Source organism: Scomber scombrus, chromosome 3 (assembly GCF_963691925.1).
Source record: "Scomber scombrus chromosome 3, fScoSco1.1, whole genome shotgun sequence".
NCBI classification, from domain to species: Eukaryota; Metazoa; Chordata; class Actinopteri; order Scombriformes; family Scombridae; genus Scomber; species Scomber scombrus.
The window spans coordinates 18,463,410-18,485,037 of record NC_084972.1 but is presented as its reverse complement, the minus strand read 5'-3'; the positions used below and the strand labels follow the sequence as shown (position 1 = coordinate 18,485,037).

General features: G+C 38.4%; 2 protein-coding genes across 3 annotated transcripts in view; both read right to left on the bottom strand.

Annotated features, from left to right (window-relative positions):
• The window catches only part of LOC134006020 (voltage-dependent calcium channel subunit alpha-2/delta-2-like), a 31,395-nt gene extending 23,725 nt beyond the window's left edge, over positions 1-7,670 (bottom strand). The window contains exons 1-2 of the mRNA XM_062445080.1: positions 7,555-7,670; positions 6,482-6,638 (exon numbers count right to left, since the gene is read on the bottom strand). Of these exons, the coding sequence (XP_062301064.1) occupies positions 6,482-6,638; positions 7,555-7,670 (273 nt within the window). The remainder of the gene's footprint in view (positions 1-6,481; positions 6,639-7,554) is intronic.
• Positions 7,671-11,740: 4,070 nt separating this feature from the next.
• LOC133977330 (aminoacylase-1-like) lies at positions 11,741-19,892 on the bottom strand. 2 transcript variants are annotated; one of them, XM_062415446.1, is made up of 15 exons: positions 19,737-19,892; positions 19,121-19,264; positions 17,704-17,768; positions 17,179-17,283; positions 16,992-17,086; positions 16,719-16,795; positions 15,894-15,983; positions 15,006-15,062; positions 14,799-14,872; positions 14,635-14,684; positions 13,641-13,785; positions 13,473-13,541; positions 13,309-13,388; positions 12,506-12,566; positions 11,741-12,376 (listed from the first exon to the last, which is right to left on the bottom strand). In XM_062415446.1, the coding sequence occupies exons 2-15, from the start codon at positions 19,245-19,247 to the stop codon at positions 12,212-12,214; spliced, it is 1,260 nt and encodes a 419-aa protein (XP_062271430.1). In that variant the 5' UTR covers positions 19,248-19,264; positions 19,737-19,892; the 3' UTR covers positions 11,741-12,211. The 2 variants fall into 2 exon arrangements, with proteins under 2 accessions (XP_062271430.1, XP_062271432.1); XM_062415448.1 differs by lacking the exon at positions 19,737-19,892 and adding an exon at positions 19,518-19,639.
• Between the last annotated feature and the right edge of the window lie 1,736 nt (positions 19,893-21,628).

Sequence of the window (21,628 nt, the reverse complement as noted above, 5' to 3'; positions counted from 1 at the left end):
GTGCATTATCCTGGTGAAAAACATCAAAAGCTGACTGTCACAAAAGCCAAACAAATGGAAAAGATACATAATATGTGTGTTTGTGTGTGTATGTGTGTATGTGTGGAGGGGTGGTGGTGCTGCAACAGAAATATCACAAACATTATAAAAACTTGCTTTATTTCCGAGAAGCTTGACAACTGTACTCTGAAAACAGCAGGATTAAATCTTATGGCTCTTTGATAAACATGTAGTAAATTTTAAAAAATCTACATGCAGTACATGTGCTTGCACATTGTGATCATCACAATTAATAAAGCCACAGTAATGCAGGCCAGGAAAACTAAAAAAATAAGTAGACTGTAGACTACTCGGACAAAAAAACTGGTCAGATCTGTGACTTTTGACCTCCCTTAATGAAAAATATGTCTGATTACAGCTGAATACAGTGTGCTGCATTTCCCAAATCTCTACAACTTTTATTTAAATGACATTGCAAAAAAGCTGTTGAAAGGAGGTATACATGAGTCTTCAGGAGTGTTTAATAACATTTCTGGACACTTCGGCTTGTAGTTGGCTTTAAAGTTTAATATCTGGACAGTTAAATTCATGTTTGTGAAGAGCGGTAACTGTCTCGCTCCATGTCAGAAACCTGATAAATTAGGCATGGCACTGTGATGAGCTTGTGTGGTGAAGAAGCTCATTAGACTGCAGTGAAACGTGGGTTGTGTTCTGTTTTTACTTCAACTGCAAATCGCCTGACTTTCCAAGCCCATCTTATCCTGCACTGTGTTATCAGTTCTGAACCAGAAGACATCGCTTTGGCCCCAAATAAAATCCACCCACAACTTGCTTTGATGATTTTCATTTATAACTTTGCAGTAACAAACAGCTATTTGTCCAGAAGCTGATTTCATACAACTCTGCCTTTGTGTTACAGTATCCTCAGTCTCCAAAAGTTGTATTTTAATTATATTTTGTCTGAAAATAGACGTACAAATCCTTATAATGTTAAGTTATAGAATGTGTGGACTGCAGTGTGGAAATCTGATAGTATTTACAGCTCGTCAAATTATCTACATTAGACTTAATTATTATTGAAATTAGAAAAATCATTTTGCATATAGGGTGATATGTTTTAAATACATATTATAATCACCAAAAGACTTAGAAAATATGGAATCCAAGGTCAAGTTTTAGTATGGCAGTGAGAGAAACATCTACATTGAATTTTTCCTCAAAAATAAACATAAGTTAATTTCAGAATTGTTATTATGTTGTGTTGTACACTATGTTCAGCATTTGAAGACTAAATAAAAAGCTAATTTGTATTTCACTCTTATTGTGGACTGCTTACTGGATAGTCATCCCACAATGACAATATAAGTCTGCCAGTTTTATTGATTCTTCTCCAACTCTCATCCTATAGATTGTGTTTATGTTCAAATTCCTTTTCAATCCAGCAACATTTGACCCTGAACGCTCTAACAGTGACAAGATGAACGCACGTAAGAAAATGTGTGCAGGAGCTGAATTTGTTACAAACTAACTAGATATTTAATCACATCAGTGCAACCAGTTGTGTTGTCAGTGCATCAAACGTTTGGCAAGGACCAAACGGCAGCTGATGATGGTGAGGACTGCCAGCGCCAACATGTTTTTAAAAGAGAACATATTTCAAATGAGTCAAAATGTTTGGGTAACTGGCTATTTAACCAATGAGTGTCCAACACCATCAGCACATCAAAAAATCTCTTTGTTAAATGCCAACTCCAGCACAGAAATCACACCCACCATCCAATGCACACCAGGCGCCAGAAACACCACCAGCACTGTATCAGCACATGTGGTTCCTGCAGCTAATTCCCTCTCAGCCCACACAAACATCACCCTTGATGTTCAAGTGGCATTCACAAGAAAAGGAGGATACATCGATTAATAAGGGACATCCAGTTTTAAAAGTATACATTTTATCCTCCAGAAAAACAACAACATCAATAGGATGCAGAGTTCATTCTGGGATAATTTTACCCCCCGACTCGGGAAGGAACATGTCCAGAAAAGTGCATATCCTTGAGTAACACCCTCACCCTCTTCTTCTTCCATGAGCAATCTTATTATTTTTAGAATATAAAGTAACAGAGGAAAAAAACATCAAGCAGATCTCAAGAAAAAGAGAGGTGGCATAAAAGGAGCTTGTGATGAATCGCAGATGCCTCCACCTTCTTGCAGTTTTCATAACAGAACAGAAATTTGCATTGGAATATAATATTTCAACAATTTGGTATTGAAGTGAATGGTGTGTGGCTGGAAAGTGGAAAGATAGCGAGTGGTTTGGAAAGGCATTTAAAATGAGACGAAATCAACTCTGTGAGGTCAAAATATGTTTTAGGAGTCTAGAGACTATATAGTATTTGTGTTATAGACTCCCTGCATGCTCAGACTTTGCTACCGTATCATCAAGAGACCCTGAGGATCACTGAATGGATGCAGCTGGACCCTAAATTTCAATTTAAAAGGGGATCAATAAAGTTTACATCTATCTATATCTATCTATCTATCTATCTATCTATCTATCTATCTATCTATCTATCTATCTAGCTTCCATAAAGACTTACACCTCACTGGTTCAACCTTCATTCATTGCCCAAACAGGTGATCCTGTAATTTAGCCTGGCTAAATGGATTAAAGAAGACATTGTGAAGGCAAAAAATTAATTTGGACTCTCTCCCTAAACGACTTCGAACCGGGAAATAAATCTTAATACCCGGAAAATAGCCCTGGATCCTGTTAGTGCCCAGAGAGTCAATTCATTATCAGTCTGACAGCTCCCAGCAGATTTACGAGACAACATCACAGATTAAAGTCTTGTTGGTCTTGTTTCTAGCGTAGGACAGGCCACAAATCTTGACTCAACTGTCCACATCCAAAGAAAGACATGGCTACTCTTTCAGAGAGATTTTCACTTTTCACAAGGCAATCAGGACTTTATTTAATTATTAACAACCCCCTCCCTCCACTTTTTTGGATTTTAGTAAGAGCTGAACATAGTGGACTTAAATGACTAGTAGATGTGATGATGAATGGATGGCTCTGGGTACAGACTTTTTTTTAGCTAAAAATGTTCCTCTCCAGCAACAACAAGCATAACACTATTCAAAAGTGAGATCATTTTCAGTCTGAAGCAGTAAAAAAAAAAAAAACACTTTTAGAAACTTATTCTAGTTGTCATTAATTTTCTATCAAATTATCATTCATAGGCTAGTGTGTTAATGTGATTACTGCAGTCACCTTGATTTCAGGTTTGTGAAAATGATAACTGAGCAGCTACTTTTGCTAAAGGGAAACACAGACATTACACAGAACAACACACAATTCTTATTTGTTGGCAGAAATAAAAGATCTAATATAAAAGTAGCCCTGATTTAAAAAAGAAACACACAGAGACAAGAGCCAGGCTTTCATTTGCAATCTTGGGATTATTTATGAGACTCAATCAATCTGATTTTATACATTTTGTCTGTGTTTCATTGTTTTCAAATTTATAAATTGGGAACACCATAAATAACCAAAACAGGTGAGGAAATCCATAGAGGAAAGTCAAATCCTAAATCACATTTAAGTTAAATCCACATTTGATTGATTCTTGATCATTCTTAATGGATTGATGTGCTGCTTTTTGTTCATTTAAATGCAACTATACGGTGTACAATAACAGCAATCCAGCAGGTATATTGCACATTTTTAAAATCTATCTTAATAGAACAGCCACCTATGCATAAGGAAATCATTTCTGGTTGCTTAAATGATTCTCCCTGTCCATCCATACTGCTCGCCAAGAGATCCATGACTCCACGACCTGACTTTTTGCCAAGACAAAATCCACAGTGCTCATTCTGTGTAGAAATGACTGTTCAGGTGAAGCTAATCGCTCCAGCCGTCCAAGTTTGTCAAATATACCAATACCAAATCCCCATGAGGGGCACTGTTGAAGTCTCATATATTTGCACAGAAGGAGGATTGTGGATTTTCCCCGTCACTTTCATGGGAATCCCGTTAAGAACTGATCTCTGTATGATCAGTGTAAGCAGGAGTGATGATGACAGCAACCAAAGACGATTTCAATGCATGTAAATTCTTCTGTATGAGTAAACCAGGTTTGTTACATGACTGTAGCCCACAGAACTGCAGACTTTAACTGTGTGAGTCAGCGCAGCTGAAGCACAATCCTAATTTTTTTACTGTGTGCTCCATTTCCTCTTCTCTCAAGCCCTGTGGGACATCAGAAAACTCTGTATTGCAGAGCTGAACAGCAAAGCGCACTTGTGCCTCTACTCTGTTACCTGCTATACTCACACACCCCTGGGATTAGAGAAAGAGAGGGCCTACATGATGTGACCCATATTCACTTACAGCGGAGAGAACGAGAGGCTGGGAGGGTGGAGCAGAAGGAGCGATAGGTGGAGTATTAGAAAGAGATGGAGGAGACATGTACGTATGTAAGTATGAGCCATATCCATCTATCCATCTATCCATCTATCCATCTATCCATCTATCCATCTATCTATCTATCTGCAAACTGTCCACAAAATGTTCATGTTGGACATCTACAATATGTTGTTAGCAGTGGTATTGAAAACTAACCAGGATCTAATCACACTGAACTGACATTTTGAGGTATGTTGACATGCTTGTTAATGTTCCTCAGTTGAGCCGCTAATTAGCTACCTAGCCTGCTAACTGACATTAACAGTGCACTTTTTCCACATGAATGTCTGTTTGGTCGCTTCATCAACAAGCTAAGGCTCAGGGCAAAGTGTTTGTAAGTAAGATAAGAAGGAGACTTTAGCAGGCAAAGAAGGAGACTTTAGCAGGAAAGCTAATGTGGGTTGTTGTTGTTGTCTGTGGCTCTTGTGCTGCTATCAGGCTCAGTGTGACCGCCTGATCTGCCTGTGATAGAACAGTGACATTACTGCTTTATCCAAATACGGTCTAAAATTAAGTGATTTGATTGGCTGTATATATGTAGATGAAGAACTGATGGTATTCTTAATGAGCGCAATGATAGAAGGCATCATCATGAAACAGATATGTAAGCTGTAGCAGAAAAACATAAACAGTTTGATTTCATTAGTACTTTAACATTTGGGAAAGATTAAATGCTGGCAAGGAGCATGAAATGGGACAAGACTTAATATTTAAAAGCATGTAGTGTTAACACAATTAGTCAATAGTTCAATTAGGTGATCAACAGAAAATTAATCTACAACAATTATGATTGTTGATTCATAGTTCAGGTCATTTATAAAGCAAAAATGCCAAAACCAATTTGAGGATGCTACTATGTTCTGTTTTATATCACTGCAAATTGACTACATTTGGGTTTTGGACTGGTCCAAAAAATTTCCCTTGGCCTGTGGGACCTGTTTTCTGACATAAAAACCTAAACAATGTATTTAGTGTTTCTCAAACTGAGTGCTTTACTTCTGCATAAATGAAAAATCCTAAAAGTTTAAGACTCAAGTCACCAGGCTCTAAATGTACAGTAAAGTCGAGAATAAGATAGAATTTGTCATATGAGTTGTTATGTCCTTATGTTAAAGCTGCATACATTTAGCATTTAACATGTTGTTTTGTACAAATAAATCTTGCTAACTTGAACAGTGACAACTTTGCCACAATAGCATCACTCTTGCTTATTGTCCCCATATGAATCAAATGACTTCCCCCAAATATGAGAACCACTACATTAATCGACTGTTATCGACTACTGTTGACAAACTCACAACAAAAATAAACCCCTGTCTACAGTCTCAAAGTGCATCTAACCCGACCAACTCCTCTGTGGAGTGTAAGGACATTTCCTGGAGTGAAAAATTGTTGCCAGTAATCCAGGCAGCAGATGCTTCTTCCACAACGTATTAGCAAGGCAATTAGTAATATATAAACAAAATTGGTAGGAGATAGAGTTGCTATCCATCCATCTATCTGCCTATGTATGTATCCATGTATCTATGTATCTATGTATCTATCTATCTATCTATCTATCTATCTATCTATCTATCTATCTATCTATCTATCTATCTATCTATCTATGTATCTGCAGAGACAAAGAGCAAGAGACAGAGTCAAGACAGAAGGGGAGGGGAGTGAAAAGGGCATAAGTGAGAGAGGGAGAATAAATCCTCACTGCTGCAGTATTAATTCTTAATTGGAATGAGATGCTGTTCTTCAGCGTAGCGATTCTGCTTCATTTAGCTTACATGAAGAGACCCAGGGCAGAGGGCTATGTAGCTGTTTCAGAGCACTCAGCAGAAAAATCAGCAGAAAGGAGGAGGAGAAGGAGGAGGAGGAGGAGGAAGAGGAGGAAGAGGAGGAGAAAGCAATGACTACCCTACTTGAAATAACCCAATTCATCATTTAAAAAAAACACGCACACATGCATACACACACCCTAACAGCTCCCTGATTTATAGACTCCCTTTTCTAATTGGTAAATACATCTCTAGTTCTCCAGTTGTGATTGGCCAGAAATCCCTCACTGTGCCCCGAAGATGAGTGGACCATCTGGCCGCTGTTCCTCCCTCCAGAGCAGCCTGATTGCGGAGCCTGGAGGTGGGCCCAGATAACTGTAGTTTCAAGTTTAGTGCCAGCTGTACTTAACGGCAACGGGTTAAAGGTTAAGAACGTAGAACTAAGCACAGGATCAATCGAAAAAAAGAGAGAAAGTGTTCATTCTTATGCAGCCTGCAGCAAGAAGTAACAGTAAAAACCACACCTTCTTCTTCGTCCCTGCAACGAGTAGGCCTACTTCTAGTACTACTGAGAACTACTAGTAGCTATACTGTACTGATGGATTTCTTAAGAGGTTGTGAGAAAGCCAAGTGTTTCTCAAAATTAAAGAAATTGTTATGCTTTTTTCCTTGCAAGCCTGTATGGAAAAATCTAGTACTCTAGTACAAGTACAGCATTGGGGGGGGAAAAACACTTTTTCCACTTTTACAACAACAACTGCACATATTTAAATTCAGTGATATCTGACTTCTTTGAGTAATTAAAGGCATGGTCAGCCTCACCTAAAACTTCACTTGTGAAGGATCACATTGGAAACATCTCTCCATCCATGCCATCATCTCTTAAAAAAAGCAGACTATTTGGCATGATACTGTAATTTTTTAATTACATAAACAAAACATCTGATTATGAGGAATATGCCACCAAAATGAGTGTTATAACTCATCATATGTGCCTATATTTAGTCCCTAAATACTACTAATTGTATCTGATATTTAAAAAAGAAGACATTTTAAAGTCTTCTGTTTACTTGAGACACTCGAACCTGATTGCACAGGCCCTATCTATAAATGATCTATCTTTGTTATGCATGCCCAGTCATACTGTGAGGACTACACCTTTCACTGAGCTTTAAATACAGAGCCTTTACGTTGATGCAATCGCCAAATGAAATAAACACCAAACTGAACAGGGTTGACTGAAGTGTCTCTTGACACCAGAGCTGAGTGGACAAGCCCAAAGTTGTCTCCCACCACAGAGCCTGGGTGGCTGTTACTTACGTGTATTGCTGGGGGAATGTGAGACCTTCCGCTCCAGGCCACGATGCGCTGAAAATCAAGATGATCTGGATAGATACAAAGCAGACGATGCTGCAAGACCTTTTGCCTATCGCCATTTTCCATTAAAAATGCTCGTCACACGGGGTTTCGGTACGTGAATGAACAGCTCCGGACTGTCTCCGAGGCATATACAGTATATATAACGATCTGGTGTGAACGTCCAGACTCAGTTTCCCGACCAGTTCATCATCGGTTTGTGTTGTCAAGTGAACGCGGAGGAGGCAAGCATTGGCCGTGGAGGCATCGCGGACGGTGGGAGATGCACTAATGCAGCTGCCAAGACACTGCAGAGTCTCTCCTCCTGCTCCCACATACACCACCACCACCACCACCTCCTCCACCACACAGGCCGGCGCGTTCACGACACCTCTCTCTCTCTCTCTCTCTCTCTCTCTCTCTCTCTCTCTCTCTCTCTCTCTCTCTCTCTCTCTCTCTCTCTCTCTCTCTCTCTCTCTCTCTCTCTCTCTCTCTCATCCAGGCGCGTTCACGCTCACCAGGCAACAGCGGAGCAGTAGAATAATCTAGTTTGGCTTTATTTATCTCTGCAGAGCCACGTGGGAGTTATCATCAGCATAAATTTAGTTTTTATACAACAGTGAAAGCTGGTTGTCTGAAGGCAACCAAGGTTACTGAAGGCCAAGTTAAATTCCTCAAGGCGTCCTGATAGCAACAAAATGAGGAAAAAGACCCCTCCGGGAAAAAAAAAATACTATGCTTGGAGACGAAATTGTGTCTCATTTGATTCATACAAAAAGGTAGGTTGCCATGTTAAAAATCCTTAAAATGTCAGTCTATTAATATGCAAATATATTTCATTAATATGTACATACACTCACCTACCACTTTATTAGAAACACATGCATAGCTACTCTAATGCAGTCCAACACACTTTACCCACTCATGTATGTTAATGGAGTGGACAACATTTTAGGAATACCATTCAATATATAATGCACTCCAGTCCAACATCACCCATTATGATGTCAATAATATACATAAAGTAGAATAACCACTTTTCTGACAATATCAACAAAAACTGAAAAATAAAAAAATATATATAATTATTTCACTGCAGACATTTTGATTAGTCAAAGCAGGAAAAGCCCAAGACAGGTGATGATGAGTAATGATTCATTACAAGTATGCACACTATACCACAAACATGATCACCACTAATTGCAGCCATCATTAACGTTTATTATTACACCTGTGCCCTGACTGCTTTGACATGTCAACACTTGCTGGGACAAAGGTCTATATCAAATAGGGTGGGTCCCATATTATCATCTTGTGTTTTGGACCCCCATCTAGTTTATTTAATGCTTACATAATGGTGCACATCCCTGACGAATGTTGGGTTTAATCAATTTACTACAAACTACTTGATACAGAGACAACCTAGGGCTAAATTGTATTATTCCAGAATGTGAGGGGTGTTCGTCTCTGGGTCTATGAAGGTACAGTATCCTTACAGTCTAACATGGACACTTTACTAAATAGGAACCTGGATTTTTAGATGGAGCATACATAATGTGGTAGATGAGGACTCAACAGGGGCTCAACAGCATTTTCTTCTTTGCAGACCTCCTAACAGACTAATCTTGTACTCCCCAGAAGTGAGCACATAAAGCAATGAATTATGGACTCCCAGATGTGAAAATAACACTAGACCATAGGTGAAAAAAGTGAACACATAATTCTCTTATCTTGCAGCTTGACTACGATAGGATAGAGAGAGACACTACCAATTTTGCAATATTACGTACAAATACACAAGAGATTGTGTTAAATCATTCAAGGTGATTTTTATGTAGACCCAATAAACAGATTTTGCAGTCGGTGGCTGCAGTTTAGTTTGTTGTTTATTGAGTTAGTTATGCAAAGAGATTCCAGTTCGGCAAGTTGGAGCGTGTTGCTCTGAGAACTGTATGCACTCTCCCTACCTGTGCCTCCGACTTCCTGTCACCTGTGCACCAACATACACAACCTTGTGCATATAATGACCGCCACCAAGTGTCCAAAATAATACTGCAAGATATATTATCAAAATTTGACATGCCAACAATAAACATAAATGTCTTCTAAAGTATTATTTAGTATATTTTACTATTACAGATTTTCAGATTAGTTGCAGATAATCAAAATAAATATCTTGAGCTATGTGATCATGAAAAAATAGCAAACAAGACAACAAACCACAGTACAGTGAAAGAACTGAAATCAATTATTCCCCACTTAAGCTGAAGTCTTGTGGCTATCACAACAGGGTTTGGCTGTAATTACCACCAGAGGACAGTTATGGTTGCACAGCAGGAAAGCACAGCAGAAAGAAATACCGCTCAGCTGGAGAATTTACAGTATGTATGTTCCTTCATACACTGCAGCATCTGTGAATATTAACAGCTTTCTGCGACTCAACTGTGGGATGACGAAGATGCAGAATATGAAACAGCTCTATAAGAGTAGTGATATGAAGATTGCTTTCTTAATATATAGTGATCTGCTTTATTCCACAGGGGGGTAAAGAATGTACTCTTCTGCTCACCTTCTCATGTCATCCCTGCAGGCCAGCTTGCAGCCATTGTAAATGCAAGTCAGTCCCCTATTGGCAATATGTCTTTGAGAGTGTATATCATCATAATAATCTGATAAGACCAAAGCAGGGTGTAGGGAGAGACTGGAGGAGTCAGGTTAAAGCTCCCCATGGGGTTAAGCCTTATGCACAGTTGTCCTTGACCAAGACCTGAATCCCCACCTAACCCAGGCCTCATGTTATTGAAGCTGATCCTCACCTCTGAGCAACTGTCGAGGGAGGAAGAGAAAAAGGGAATTGCGCCTTTGCAGTTAATCATTACCAGAGAAATAACAGGCATATAAATATAATTTTAGCCTCAAACCAGAATGAACTGGCTGCATTTTTACATTGGAGGTGTTTGTAATGTAAAGCTCTCCTCAAATATAGGAACATAAAGCTTGTAAGTTGTTTAACAGAGTCTGTTTCCACAGCTAGACACTCAGATGCTTCACAGCTGACCCGACAGGATGACTGCACCTATTCCTGCCCCCTCTGGGAGGAAGGATGTGGGTTCAGCTTTAGTCATCCCCCTGACAGCCCCATGTGCTAATACTGCTGTCATGTCCCGGGGAGAGAGAAGACTAATTACTGACTGCAGTCTTCCTGCCAGTCCCCCTTGGAGAGCCTAACACTGTTAATTGGACGGCAACTCCAAAGGGAACTGAACTGTAGATGAGACCGACCTTTATCTCAAGTAAACAGCATTACAAATTAAAAGAAAATTTCTCATTTCCCTTATTGCACCCCTATTTCAAGACATGCATGTTTGCAAATATTTCCAACTCTGTCTTCATCATTTAAAGCAAATTCTCTTGAGACACCTCGTTTCACTGTAAAAACACAAAATAGCTCAGCAGTGAAAGTCAAACCAATTACTTTATCTTTTTACAATAGATTATAAAATGTGGTTATATGTGTTTATTTGTATGACCAATATAGAATGTATCAGTGTAATGAATTAAAACTAATTATGCACTAATTGACTGCATTAAATATGACGACAAGAAGAGTCTACAGCCGTGCTAGCAGCTTTGTGAGGTTGCTCTTAAGCAAAGAAGTGTTAACATGCTCACAATGGACATGCTAACATGCTGATGCTAAGCCGGTGTAATATTTACAATAATCACCATCTTCGTTTAGTGTTAGCATGCTAACATTTGCTAATTAGTACTAAGTAAGTGTATTTAGTGCATAATGCTCATTGATGTGTGTAGGCTGGACTTCCCATCAGGACACCCAAACACTGTACTCAATGATCATTTTGAGATGCAATTTGTGATGATTTGAATGCTGCTCTGATGGATTCATGTTTTAGCTGATATTTTGAGTGTTTTTATTGATGTAGTTATGTTAAATCCTGTCCTTGAAGCAGATGGTTGGTTGGTTGGAGGTTAAATCCTCGCTGCCGTAAGCAGTCAGAAATCTTCCTCCATAACAGCTCTAATCCTGCCTCTCATTCATTAGTCTTTTTAATTGCATGTCAGTGTGGCAGACACAGATCTCTAACTCACACCAGAGAAAATATTGGGATGAAAGTAATGAACAAACATATTTATTCAATTCCAGTTTATTAAATAAAATTCTATCTATGGAAAGCTACTTTTAAAATCAAACAAAATTGAAACAGTGGCAATCAAATGACATGATCAAACAATTTATCAATCAAAGTCATCTCCACATGAATGTATATTGATTTTTTTCCATACTAATGGTAAACGTGGTTTACACAGTAGGGCGATATTATTTTAAGACTGCATACTCACAGGCGCACTCAATCAACAATGTTAACAAACAGTCAGTATGCTGTTAAACTGCTGCAATACTGAATAATGCAAAGTTTGCTGTGCATTTATCCTGAGAATCATAAAAATAATTAAAAAATCAATAATACCAAAGGCTAAGTGCTCAGTTTGGCTTAATGATATACATTATTCTTCTTTGGTAATCTCTGCAATCTCCTTCAAGTTAAAGATTAAGATAATCAGTGAAATATGTTTGAGAGAGCATTAATAGAGGACTTGTCTAAGCCTCAGCGGGAAGGGCAGGTACACTGGAGATAGCTGGGATTAGCCTTTCGTACACCTTGATGCCTTTCAGGAAGACGTGCTCGTTCAGATACTCGTTGTGATCGTGCAGCAGGATTGGTGTCCGGTTCATTGGGGAAAAACCGATAGCCGGGATACCCACCTGGAATCATCAAACAAACAGAACTGAAGCACAAAAATTGCTTTTGCCCAACAATTTGAAATGTCATGATAAATGGATGAATTCATTTTCATGGAGGTTTCGTTCTTATTGTCCCTGGCCCATACTCACCGCACGAATAAAACGACTATCTGTGGCAGCTGGAAATATCTCTTTTTCCAGAGTCATATTCCTGCAGAAAAGATATACTACATGAGACTTATCTTACATGATGCAAGCACAGTACTTTTATGTTTTTTTCACCTACAGTTATCTGGATAAAAGTGCAGTTGACTGCACGTCAGATATGATCAAAAAATCCCTCTATATTTTCAATAGAATACATAGTAAATGAAAGAGAGAAGAATTATTTATTTCTCAGATGCTAAGATGAGTAATTGTAAACAAGGTAGACAAAGACAAGAACAGAATATTGTGGAAGCTGTGTGAACATTTGCAACTAAGGTGTGAAGACTCAGGGAGTGAAAGTGTGTTAAAGGATTGTGTAAGCAATATTAGAGAAAACCAAAAAATTAATTTATTATCGACTAATACAGCGGACACATTTTATTCTTGAGATGTCTAAGTATTCGATCGCTTATCGGTTTTAACAGAAGTACATTTCAGAGAGTTCATATGGTAAAATTATTCAGCAAGGCTTAAAAGAATATGAATACACACTCATTACAGACAAATTAACTTAATTCCAAAAATTCCTTTTGTCCATATTGAATTGGAGTTGGAGCCCAAAAGTGAAGTTAAAGTTGTCACAATATACTAAAAGCTTTAAATGTGTTGTGTGGTGTCAATAGAAAATGATATTTGTATATGCATGTGGCATGTACATACATTGTCTTTGCCTCTGGATCTACAATCTAACATGAAACACACAAGATGAACACAACATAATGTTTTAGTATGTACAGGGAACTCACATTGCCTCGCAGGCTCCACTGAAGGCGCTCCACCAAGGATCACTCTCCTTTGTCGATGTCACATTTTGGTTCATGTGTTTCTGCAAAGGACGGCAGCGAGTTTAATCCATTTGACAACAGGAACAAACCAACAGCGGTTATACAGCAGTGTAGAGCATACTGACCTGAGCAAACTCATAAGTGATGTCTTCCCCTGCTTCCTTACACCACTGTTTGATCTGTTTTTCAAACTCCTGCCAGAATAATAATAACGATTAAGAGGTGAGTGTGGAGTTAACTTGAGAAGGAGGGCGTGTCATAAAGTCTGCAGATACAGACACACATTCACACACCTGTAGGTTTACTGTAGGTGGTATTCTTAGGTCAAAGCTGACATCCATTTCAGCAGGGATGACATTGTAGGCCACGCCCCCTTTCACCATGGTCATATTTACTGTGGTGACGTCACCTAGTGTGAAACACTCACTGGTGTTTAGCCTGAAATCCACAAACATTGTCATAATGAAACTACTGTAACTAAAATGCAATTCTAATAAATCTAAAGTCCAATTTTTGCAAGAGCAAAATGGAAAACTAACATAACTTCTTGTTAAAGAAAGTAAAAAGCAATTCACTGTTTTCACTTATACAAATTTCAAATGTCTCTGGGACACAAACACAACAAATAATGGCTCATGAGCCACCCAGCATTTCTTTCAAATAAGCAGGGGCCAATCAAATTAATAAAATTTCTTCCAAGGGGGATAAACACTGTATTTTATATATAATTAAATATATAAATAATTTACTTGGAAGTTTCTTTGAAGAATTGTGTAATGAATGCATGAAAATGGCATTTTAGTTTTATGTTTTGAGTTTATATATTTACATGCAACTTTCTAAGAAATCAACTTCGACAAATTGGAAAGTTAGTGCCCAGTAGAATTAAGTGTTACTATGCAAGACAACTGAATAAACCCCTGTACTAGTTCAAATTCCATATATTTTATGCATTTTTCCGTTTTTCAGGTATTTGTGGAACATCTGTTAAATCTCTCACAAACATTTACTACACAAACTGCATAATAACATCCCTGTTCCATGAGTGTTGCTTCATTTTTAGGGTTATTATCTTGATAAATGTGCTTGAACACAGGTGGCAGATTATTAGAGCAGGGCTGCTTACGTTCTTTAGCTTTGCCCATGAATCAAGCTCATTAAAGGTTTAATTAAAAACACCTTAGTAGCAGTACTTTTTTTTTTTTTTTAGAAAACCACAGTGTATTTATGAGAAAAGTCATGCCATACACAGAACAGATGAAAGTGTAAATATTCTTCCAGTCTCACCTTTGTTTCTCCTTCTCTCTGAAGTCCAGGAAAGAGTTTATGATTTGGCGCTGTAAGAAATAGAAAGGACAACTATCATCACTGACACCATCTGGCAGTCCTTGTAACAGGTCTTCATTATTAAAACTAGTTTTATTCACTGGCAACATGACAATGACATTTACCAGCTTCTCGGCAGCGGTGTTCTCCACAAACCTTGACCCATGGCCTGGACTTCCTGGGCAGTGGATTGTAATCCCTGAAAAGAAGACGTCACTATGTTCATATCAATTTTATCATTTTTAAAATTTTACAAACAAACTACAATAAAATTTGGAAAATCCTGGAATCTGATCAGATGTTTCTTTTTGCAGTATGTATTTCATACTCACACCAAGGGTTCCTCTCTCCATAAAACACAGTGAAGGCCTCAGAAGGGTTGGCAAGACCTATAGAGCACATGCAGATATAATGTAAAAAGCATATTTTTAACTTTTAACATTAGCCTACTGCATAAATACAACTATAACTATAAAACAGACAAACTAAAAGACAGAGGACAATTGTCGATGATTAGCATTTACATCCCTTACACCACGTCAGGATTCCTGAACACAAATAATGACTGAAATTCATCACCTGTTTACCTTTGGCTTAAAAATCAAAGAGGGCAACTAGGAACAGTGATATGACAACATTTGAATATTTGGTCAGGCATTAACCCTGGTTACCACATACTCAATCAAACACACTTATGATATGGCCTGTTAGCCTGTATTAATAATCCAGAGGATGGTGGATTTGTCTTGATACAGGAATAAGATGGAGGCAAAGGTTACCACAATATAAAGTGGTGGTTCCACCTTTGAAACCTTTGTCGGTTTGGAGTGCATTGCTCCTCTGTCACTGCCCAAAGGAAACCTGGATATATTTAAATCATTGTCAGTTTCTTAAAGTTTATTCATTTCATATCATTCATCAAAGTTTATTTTATCAGTTATTTTAGTTTCACCAAGGAAGATGTCCTGTTGCTATAGTAACCTGCGGTTTAATATCTATAATAGTGTTAATTACACTATTAGCTGGACTGCATGAGGTATTTAGATGTACAATTTTAACAGACGCCTCCCAACTAAACATAAGAGAATTATCCGTGGTCACGGTATAAACTCAAATACTGACCCCAGTTTCACCTCATTAAGTGACTGAGTTATCTTCTGTGTTCAGCTCTCTATTCATTAACTTTAAAAAAAAAATGCTGCAAACAGTTATTTATTTACCTTCGTCGAGGGCAAAGCCAATGTTTAATTTTTGGAACTCTGGATGCGTCACAAATGTTTCCATTCCCTTGTGACCTCCAACTTCTTCATCTAAAAAGAGATATGTATATTTATTTATGAATGTCATATTTTATTTTGCAACAATGATTGTATCTATAAAGCAGTGAGTATAGCTGCTGCCAAACAAGAACACATTACGTTGTAATTAAAGACCCACACAGGTGTTTTCAATCATTCTGGCTGATTAGACCTTGGGTAGAGCTTTTGTCTAGTCACCAAACTCCATGTATCAATAGAAATTACTGTTCTCCTCTTTACCATGTTGACTTGCCACTTGTTACACAGTGACAAGGGCAGGAAACCTGCTTAAATGGAGTAGAGGCCGCTGGTATGGTGTTGATTATTAAATAATAATGAAACAGCAGCAGGTATTAAACATGCTGTGGTAAACTTTCATTTCATCTTCTTACAGCTTAAAAGCAATGGAAGAGATAGTACATGAACTTTTCCATTCAGATTAACCTTTGACAAGCCATGTAATATTTATTTGTCTAATTTTGTGTTTCTAATTGAAATGGTCTACCAGCTCAAACCAGCACTTTTTTAGTCTGGTTTTGGAGTGTACCCAGTGATACAGGTCTAATTTGTCTCACCCTGTGAAAAAAAAAGAAGGGGGAGGATGGTGCTAATCAAGTGCAGTCTGAACATGTCAATACTGGAGCAGAAGAGGTCTAATCAGGTACAATACCTGTGTGGGTCATCCAAGTGTTTATAAGATTTAAGAACAAACTAAAAATAGAGATAGGAAACAATCAAATATTTTACCAGGAACAAACATTAAATGCACAGTGCGCAACATTTTCCGTCCCTCTGCCTTCAGTCTTCTGACTGCCTGGATGTACCTACAGAGAACAAACGTAGACACGGCAGAGTTGTGACAGAAATAAAAGAAGAGACAGTCTGAACTGACAGTATGCAGGTTGGATGAGTGGGTGCTACAGGTGTGCTCATAGAACATAGTTAAAAGTGAAGATCACAACAACACTAGAGCACAAATCCTGTTTAATAAGACAAGTTATCAAGGCAGTTTATACCCACTGTATAGTTACACATTTCATGTCCTGTGTTCCCCGGGCATAAATGTTGCCCTCTGCATCTTTGAAAGCACTGAAAGCATCGTATTTCCAATGTTCCTGGAGAAGAGATTGATATCAAATCTATTTTTTTCATGTTCATAACAGGTATGACAGGATTGTAAAGCTGTAGACAAACATGGACACCATACCTGGAAGACGGGCACAACATCTGTGTGGGAATTCAGTAAGATGGATTTCAAGGCCGGGTTCGTCCCCTCCCAGGTCATGATCACCACGACTCTGCCTGGACAAACCTAGAGGCAAAGGTAACAACAGATGAGGCCCACTGTAGGGCTGGGTATTGGTACTAAATACCTTCTTTTTTTTTAAAGTATTGACCAAAATAATTCAGTATTGAATAACAATGAAACTTCTCCAGTCAAATGATACCTGCCGAAAATCTGTTCTGTACTGAGATATACAAAAAAATGACTATTTGTATGAGCTCACAGACAAAAGACAAAAATAATCACTGAAAGCTTCCATTCACACGATGGGTATCAAATTAACTAGAAAAAAGTTATCAATTAAAGTACCTTATTGGTATCTGTATCACTTTAAGGGTACTGGTATTGGCATTGCACGAAAACACGACAGCCCTATCCCACTGTTTACTTTACTTACAACATGTACACAAATCTTTGTAACATGGATTAACATGGACTGACACACACCTCAATCTTTTTTATGGGTAGCCCAAGCTCCTCTGCAATTCTGTCCAGGAACCTAAGAGCAGCATCTATAAATGAATAAACAGATGGCAGAACAGTGCATTTAAATATTAATCTTGGTGTGAAAATTTGGCAACACTGGATAGACGTGGTGGTACTGTCAGACTTTGGTAAGGTCACAGAAAGACAAGACAGAAAGTCGAGCTGTCTTATCACATTCATATTTGTTTTCCGGACATTTATTTTTTTAGTGTGTGGAAGCAACCAGGTGAGAAGACAAGTCCAAAGGTCCCTGGCTTAATTACTTTCCCTACTCTCACTATGAGGGTATTCCAGATTCTCACAGGCCAACTGGGAGATGTAGACCCTCCAGTGTTCCCATAGATCAACTGCAAGATCTCTTCCCAGTTAGTCATGACTGGCACACCTCGAAATAAACAGAGGCTTCATGGACAGAAACCTGAACCAACCTAAATGTCTGAGGTCCTCTGATGTACCCTTTGATGAAGGTTACAGCTGGGATTTCAGCAAAGAACCTCTTTTTTTCTGGTCAGGATCCACATTTTTAAAGATCAAAAATAAGGTTTGACTACTGAATTGAAAGTTTTTTTTATATTTCTCTCTCATTTTATTATATACTCTAATTGGAACTAGACCTGGGAGAAGCCATCTGCTCTTTTTCTGTGTATGTGTCTATAAAACCTCTTGATATATTATATATTATTATATCTCTTGTTTATGAGCTTAGCTTTCTTTTCCACACTGTGTTTCATACATAACAAGAATGAACTTTAATTCCAGCCGGCACTGATAACAAATGAACTTTGATAAATGATTAGATGATACATGGAAGATAAACAGATGTCACACTGCACGTCTTTATCAAGCTGGAGTGTGCAACTACATTTCAGTTTTACATCAGTAAAAACAACACACATTTAAAGTATTTTTATGTTAGTGTTGGTGCATAAATCGATAAGATCTGACTAATAATTCAAGTGAAGTAACAGCAACATGAAAACACTATGTATTATGTATTCTGGAGGGGGACACAGAATACATTCACTGGCCTCTTTATTTGGTACACCTTTGCAATCCAATACAACAGCTCTGCCAGTCAATATAATGCACCTCAGTACGCCACCACCATTTAGTACGACCTCAGTAATGAACATAAAGTAGAATTATCCCTTTTTGACAATGTTAACAAAAACTGAAAATGTCTAAACTTAAAAAGTAGAATTGAATTAGATTGCACAGGTGTACCTAATAAAGTGACCCTGAGTGTATATTTGCATTTGCTCCTCATCCAGGTGCACACTCCAACTTCTGATTTTGACCCCCTCAAAAATGAATGCAAAACACTAAACAAGACATTTCAGTAGGTATGGCTTGGATCCAATGAATCAAAGGGTCTCACCATAGTCAGGCTCTGGGTGGACAGTTTTGAGACGGAGGTACTCTCTAAACAGGGTCACAGAGGGGTCCTCTCCCGCAGCAGAGCTCTGTCCGCCTCCGACAGCTGGACCATCTTTATCAGGCAGCATGACACGACGTATTCACTCTAAAGGACAGATACGACATAATATTAAAAACACAAACACACACACACACACACACACACACACACACACACACACACGACGTATCACATAGGAAATAACACGGCTGGGGCAGTCAGTGGTTGAAATAGCTTCTCATTGCGTCCCCTAGGTGTCCTGACAGTGTTTAGTTTAAACAAAAACAATCATGACCTGCCGCTGTGACGCCAGCCTCTAGGCCAGGAGCACGTAACGTCAACGGTTAGTGGCCATTACCTGTTTAATCGCCGCAGGCGAAATTAATGCTAATGTGGCTAACTGTGCTAGCCTCGTTTAAGTTCACTTATTATCCTCTCTGTAGCTGTGGCTGAAGCTATCTGCGTGTTAGCGGCGTGCTAGTACGACTAGAGGTTAGTGAGCAGGGATCACATGACAGCACAACCTTTGTCACTAATTAAAAAATAAATAGTGAGAGTTATAACTCATAATACTCACCCCGGTCAGTGAACTTGTCGTCAGGTGAAGCAGCCTCTGTCTCTCTCTCTGTGTGTCTCTGTCAGTGTGTGTTTGTCAGCTGACTGCTGCTGACTGCGCATGTTCCTGCTCTGCAAAATGAATGTCCTGGATCCTGACTGAAGAGATTGAAAAAAACCTTATGGGCCCCTTTCACTCAAAAATATGTTTTTCTCCTTGTTCCTACAGCTGAATGTTTGACCTTTACTGTGCACAATGATGTATGTGAAAGCTGTTTTCACATTCATCTGCTGAAAGTGTTAAGTTTCTCTAAGCTTATTGAAAATATGACTTTAAAGGTGCAGTGTGGAGAATTTAGTGTCAGCTAGTAGAAACTACATATATAATATTTGGAATATAATATTTTTAAATATGTTTTAATTAGTGCATAATCATCTGAAAATAAGAATTGTTGCAATTTTGTTAGCTTAGAATGAGGTGCGTTCTAGTTGTACGCGGAATACAGAATTTCAGAGTTCCCAGTTGGAAATTTCAACTAGAACGTCACCTGAAGTTGGATGTCCGACTCGGAAAGTCGGACGGTGTGTCAGATTAATTGGTGGCTGAATTAACTGGTGATAGGTGACTGTGTCGATGCCTGGTCAAAATACTGTTAACATCACTAGCATTAAATCAGTTAAAAATGTTCCTGTTGTCAATCTCATATTCCGTCATGAATCTAATGTGAAGTCGACCTAAGAATTGCTTCTACTGTCCCTCAGCCTATAAATGAAACGTACACTGAGGTATGTATGTGTTCAGCACGAACGTGGTGTGGAGTTAGCTGTTAGCCATGTTAAATTGTGATAGCGTAACGCCCAGATTAATTTGTGACACAACATCTGTAATGTTATTTACCATCAAACATGTTATATGAAAGGCTATATAGACATTTATCTCTCATCACAGTGATATTTTCAAGCAATTCAGCACACCTGTTAATCAAAAGACGTGACTGTTAATTTGATGTTTACAAACAGCCACAGAAATTGAATAAATTGTACGTGCAGGTCTGGAAAGCTAAAATCACTACAGGGGTACAACAGCCCATATACATTTGGTTAACAGGACACAACTCTGAGTGTTTGTTGTAAGTTTATCTGTGGATGTAACTGTGACCAATTTTGTGCAGCCACGCTGTGCGATTTCGTACTGATAATGCTGCTGATACTGTATGTTGAAAGGCCTAACAATTGCTATTAATCTTCAACATGGATTCTGTTGCGCTAATTCATCTGTCATAATGCTGAAATCATGTTTTGTCTGGTGTTAACTGCTCAGTGTCTATAGTGCCAGTCCAACAGATCCAGTAATAAAAAAGTGGGAGTAACGTCACTGCGGTCAAGTGAGCCGGCGTTCGTCTTTTCGTGGTCAAGCCAGCCGCACCAAAATTTCAAGTGCGCTCGTATTCTATAATGTATGGCAAATGCACGTAGTTCACTGATACGGAGCGAGTTTTCAAAATAAAACGTCGGTTATTCCAAGGCAGTAAAAACAGACATGCCAATGTGATAGGCCACATAGTCTAGAAGCTATTGATCTAAAATGCTAATTATTTTATTATGAAAAGGCTTGATGCTTTCATACCAATTTTTGACATTTTGCACCTCAAGACTACGTTTACTCTCACTGACTTAGTATCAAACATGTATCATTTGAGAGAAAGTCAGCCTCAAAGTTTCTTCTTTTGCATTGAAAAACGGCATTATGCTCTATATTTACGCTACTGTAAAATCCCTTTGATCCATAATTTCTGACAAAGGTTCATACACGTGCAATCATGCCTCATGCTCTATATTTATTCTACTGTAAAATCCCTTTGATCCATAATTTCTGACAAAGGTTAATACACTTGACCCCAGGACCATCCTGAC